This window comes from Montipora foliosa, chromosome 12, assembly GCF_036669935.1.
Source record: "Montipora foliosa isolate CH-2021 chromosome 12, ASM3666993v2, whole genome shotgun sequence".
NCBI lineage: Eukaryota > Metazoa > Cnidaria > Anthozoa > Scleractinia > Acroporidae > Montipora > Montipora foliosa.
The window spans coordinates 24,348,597-24,353,596 of NC_090880.1; the positions used below are offsets into that span (position 1 = coordinate 24,348,597).

At 37.6% G+C, this 5,000-nt stretch overlaps 1 protein-coding gene across 2 annotated transcripts in view; it reads left to right on the forward strand.

Moving 5' to 3' along the window:
- Positions 1-943: 943 nt before the first annotated feature.
- Positions 944-5,000, forward strand: part of LOC137980030 (serine/threonine-protein phosphatase 4 regulatory subunit 3-like) — a 27,374-nt gene continuing 23,317 nt past the window's right edge. For both annotated transcript variants that reach the window (XM_068827354.1, XM_068827355.1), the window contains exons 1-7: positions 944-1,211; positions 1,325-1,380; positions 1,467-1,565; positions 1,829-2,455; positions 3,520-3,597; positions 3,843-3,914; positions 4,120-4,164. In XM_068827354.1, coding sequence (XP_068683455.1) covers positions 1,070-1,211; positions 1,325-1,380; positions 1,467-1,565; positions 1,829-2,455; positions 3,520-3,597; positions 3,843-3,914; positions 4,120-4,164 — 1,119 coding nt within the window. In that variant the 5' untranslated portion in view covers positions 944-1,069. The remainder of the gene's footprint in view (positions 1,212-1,324; positions 1,381-1,466; positions 1,566-1,828; positions 2,456-3,519; positions 3,598-3,842; positions 3,915-4,119; positions 4,165-5,000) is intronic.

Genomic DNA, 5,000 nt, shown 5'->3' on the forward strand with positions numbered 1-5,000 from the left:
CATTATGGAAAGAATAGCATTTAGGCCTAATGTTATCATTAGTAAAGGTTTGTGCTGTCTCAGCTATGGCGAAACAATGAACTACAACTTGGAGAACAGTGTCACGCTCCCGTCGAAACCCTGGTCTCTCTATTTTCTTCTTTGGACAATAAAGGAAAAGATAGAGAGAGACCCTGGAATGTGTTCCGCAGTTTTGCCGTCTGGAGCTATCGTCTTGGTGATGACCTACATTTCCGAAGCCTCTTGACTCTGAAGATGACTTCAGTTCGCTTAAAATCTCACACAGTCAGGTAACAAAATAGTATTTGGGCAACTCGCTCCAAGGGCCTTCTCATTGTCTGGAGGAAATGCCAGAAATTTAAAATTGTTTGCCTGGGCCCAGTTCCTCAAAAGCCGATTAACGCTAATCTAAGATTAAAAATTAACCAAGCAGTTTATTTCTCTACTCCCAAATGCTGTTCAACGCAGATTTTCGGCAAAACTTTACATGAGAAGGCGTCAATCTTGAAAAACAAAAATAAGCAAAAGAAACTTCCACCAAAAAGTTGAAAACGTGAAACGAAAGTTACGCTAATCCTGGATTAAGTTAATCAGCTTTCGAGGAACCGGGCCCTGGTGTTTTGATAACAAAGAGGAGGGATTGACCAAACGTTTGGGATCTACCTGTCGATTAAGTAAGGAAATATCATCAGCAGAATAGGTTGTGTAGTCTGTTTCGTGATAAGGTAAAATAGAAAATGACAGCAAGTGAAAACCGAGCCTCAAAACGTCCTTCCTTGGAAGATCACTTAAGAAAGAATGTGCGAATTTTTATAATTCAGTTATTATTGCTATTTTTCGTTGTGGGGATTCAAAAACACTTACGCGGGAAATATCAAAAATGGCGCCTTGACTCAAAAGCTGGGACCCTTCATTCTGTTGCGGTCGCCCCCTAATGTTTTGATGTCCTTGCAGAAAGTAGAGCAATACAGCATGGCGGATACATTTGAAGGTGAACGTTAACCCGGTTTTCTCATGGTGGACGATGTGGGGACCGTTCCTTGCTGTGAAATATTAGTAGTCCAGGATTATGGCAAGCACTAGGCGCCGTGTCAAACTATATACGCTAAACGAAGACAGGCAGTGGGATGACCGTGGTACAGGGCACGTGTCTTCGTCGTATGTTGAACGTTTACAAGGGATGTCGATCATGGTTCGATCCGAAGAAGACGGTTTGTGGAGATTTTATCGACCCATGGCACCGTTCATCTGATTTTAAGATGGCTGTTTTATCGATAAAGACCGATAAACCTGTTATAAAATGACCCGGTTGTTTCGTTTACAGGTTCAATTCTACTTGAGTCGAAGATTCAGCCGCACACTGCCTATCAGAAACAACAGGTACATCACGATTATTGTTATTTAAGTCACCCAGTTGCTCATGAGAATAACGTTTAAACAACAGTTGTTAATTTTCTTTATAATAGGAAACCCTAATTGTGTGGTCAGAGGGCGAAAACTATGATCTAGCATTGAGCTTCCAGGAGAAAGCTGGTTGCGATGAAATTTGGGAGAAAATTTGTCAGGTGAGCTTTACATCAACTACACAAGCAAAGTTTGTCGATAACTTTTAGGCCTAATTCTTGACTGTTTACATTTTTAAAAGTAGTGTAATATTCCTTGCAAAAAGGCACTCATTTGTTTGATATTAAACAAATCTATGAGGAAAACAAGGAGTTTCTTCGGAATCATTGAATATGTCAAGTGTCAGCGAAACTAGACTTTCGCTATCGAATTTTAACAGTTGTACTACGTTAATAAGCTTTAGTTTTTGGAATCCACTTTGCAGATTCAAGGAAAAGATCCTTCCGTGACCATTACACAAGACATTCCCGAAGATGATGACTCGGAGGAAAGATTTGAGGAAGTGTTGGATTCAACGGGGCCAATTGAACTACCACCTTGCGAACTTAGTAAACTGGAGGAAATCGCCGAGTTATTTAACAGCGTTCTACCTTCTCCAATTCGTCGAGAAAAGTTATCCTTAGCCATTGAACAAGACAATTACATTAGGAAAATGCTAGACCTGTTTCACATCTGCGAAGATTTGGAAAACCTCGAAGGACTTCACCACTTGTATGATATTTTCAAGTCGCTGTTTTTTATGAACAAACAGTCGCTGCTAGAGATTATGCTCGCCGATGATTTAGTCTTCGACGTTGTGGGGTGTTTAGAGTATGATCCTGGAAAACCGTCTCCTCAGCGTCACAGATTATTTTTAAAGGAAAGCGCGAACTTCAAAGAAATCATTCCCATAACGAACTCAGATACCATAAACAAGATTCATCAAACTTATCGTGTACAATACATTTTCGACGCAATCCTTCCACCTCCGACGGTTTTCGACGAGAATTTGTTTTCGGCTCTGAATTCGTTCATACTTTTTAATAGGATAGAAATTGCCTCTCGTCTGCAGGTAAGAAACTCAGGAAGGTTAATTTTTATTTTAGACGCAAATTTGCCTAGAACATTTATTTTGTTGTCATGGGAAATATTAATGACGCAGTTTTTTGCCTGTTCGTTATGATTCGATTTGTAATCTGAGCTTTGTTGAACTCTGTGGAGAAAAAGGGTTGAATTTGACATCCGGAGGGCAGTTCTTTTTGGGGATGATAGTTTGATTTCCAAGAGGAAGAGATTCAATTCAACTTGCTATTCCTGCAGAGAAAATCCCCGTCGGTTCATGTTTTGTTCAACTATTAAAGATTTTGAACTTAGATGAAAATTTCCTTTTGTATAGTTACTGCCCTTGTTGGTGTAGATATGGCTAGTTGTGTGTTAAACTTGACTGTTTCATTTCCTCTTCTGTTGTTTAACTTGTTCTGCCGATATGTGGTGTGTGAGCTTATATAATAGTCAATATGAGGAACAAGGAGGACAGGTGCTGTTTGGAGAAAGTTTGACGTTTTCTTTGTACCTTGAACAAAACATTCTGTTTGTCTATGTATTAACCATGTGGCAACGAATATCTTGACTGAAATGAAACTGTCATTGTGGAAGAAAACTATATCAATCTAGTCATGTAATTTAATGTACTTTTCAATGCACTGCATTAAATAGGTGCTTAATTGCGACAGTACAAAAACTTTGTCACCAGAGACACTTCACTGTTTTGTTAACTACATGTAGTTTTCTTTTGGTAACAGATTCATTTTTCCTTAGGGTCAATGTGTCTGGGGTTGACTCGTGCACTCATCCAACTCTGTTTAATTTGTTGGTCCTATATACTGCCCTCCACAAGATCTTTCTTTGAGTACTCAACTTTGCATCATTGATCTCAAGCAAAACCAATTTTGCATTTGTAAAATTGATTTCGGTTTTTACTCATTCCAGAAAATTCTGCTCCAGGACTAGTTTGTTCTCTGATGGCAATTAAGACAAGAAAAAACCCATTCCGTTGTGTTTGTGTGCATGTGTGATGTCTGCACTTGGTTTATCGCTTTCCAAATCTAAATGGAGTTGTACATATATTTCTCACAGGAGGATGATAAATTTTTAGCTGATATGTTTTTGCAACTTACGGATGAAGATACACTGGAAGAGCGACGGAAGCAGCTGGTTTGTTGAGTTTTCATTTACATGTACTTCTCACAGTTTGTTGTTTTTCACCGAGATCTGGAAGGAAAAAAAATCCTGCAGTATGCAAGGATGAGTGGCTGTTTGGATTTAATTTTCTAGTCGGCTTCTTATTGTCAAGTTGCAACTCTTTTAAGTGTTATTAAGTTAATACGTCCCAGCTACCATTGTTTTTTGCTTGTAACATATTTGATTTAAAGTTGTTTCCTTGTTTCCGTTTTTTTCAGGTTAGTTTTCTGAAAGAATTATTTAGTTTTTCATTACACTTTCAACTTCATCAGAAAGATGAATTTTTTAAGGTTTGTTGAAATCAGTTTTATTTCTTGTCAATATATTTTACACTGTGTAATTTTTAATATTATTAATCTCTTCTTGACCTTCCCAACAATACCCTGAAAATCTTGATCTTTGCTGGGAGATGGTTGTGCCTTTAAATTTTCTAAAATCTTTCCTTTTTTTTGAAGCTAATTATATCTCATAGTTTCTTTGTTTTCAATCTCTTAGGCACTTGCACATCATGGATTGCTTCCTGCTTTGGAAATGCTGCTCGTAAGTACTTGTTTGCAGATTAAGGTGCATGCAACTGTTTTCTTATTCCTTTACAAACTGTATCTTCCATGAAAGGTTTTCCGACATTTTCTATACAGGAAAAAAAAAAACAAAGCAGATTGTGCTTCCTTGTGTTATAATGCAATTGTCCCAAAAAATATACTGTTGTTATAAGGCAGTGAAGACTTTTGACTGGTGGTAGTGCACAGGACCGTCATCTGCTTGAAATCCCTAGCTGGACTAACAATCATTGTTTTTAATACCTCAGGTAAAAGTGTTTCCATTACAACCAAAATCTTTGCAACAGTATAATTCTTTTAATAGTTATAATTTGCATTCCTCAGTGCATTGGTTTAAGGTAATTCCCTTGAAACTGATGTACTATCCAGATTTCTGTCAAATTTGGCACAATTGATGTTAAAGCACAAGACATTAAAAAAATGTAGTAAAAAGATGGGGTCACCATGCTTGTTTTTGCACTGCATGCCCTTTAGTTTAAGTGTTTTTTACTAAATTACGTGGGAAGTGTGAGAAACTTGATCATTAGTTATACAGCAAAAGCTACTGAATATCACTGAAAACTTGAGCCTACTTGTTTGTGAAGGCCAAAATCTTGCAGTAAAGTTATTTCATATTCCTTGATCTTGCAAAAAAAGTAAGCAAATAGGACTACTACATTATCACCTCACATACAGTGTCTGGCTCCAAATGCAGTTTTCACGTCATTTATGTTTTAAATACTACAGCTTCTACTATCCAACTTTTTGGCTCCTTAAAAAGTGTTTTTCCATGTACCTATTACAAGTATGTAACGCCATTGAAAAGAGGGGGTCACC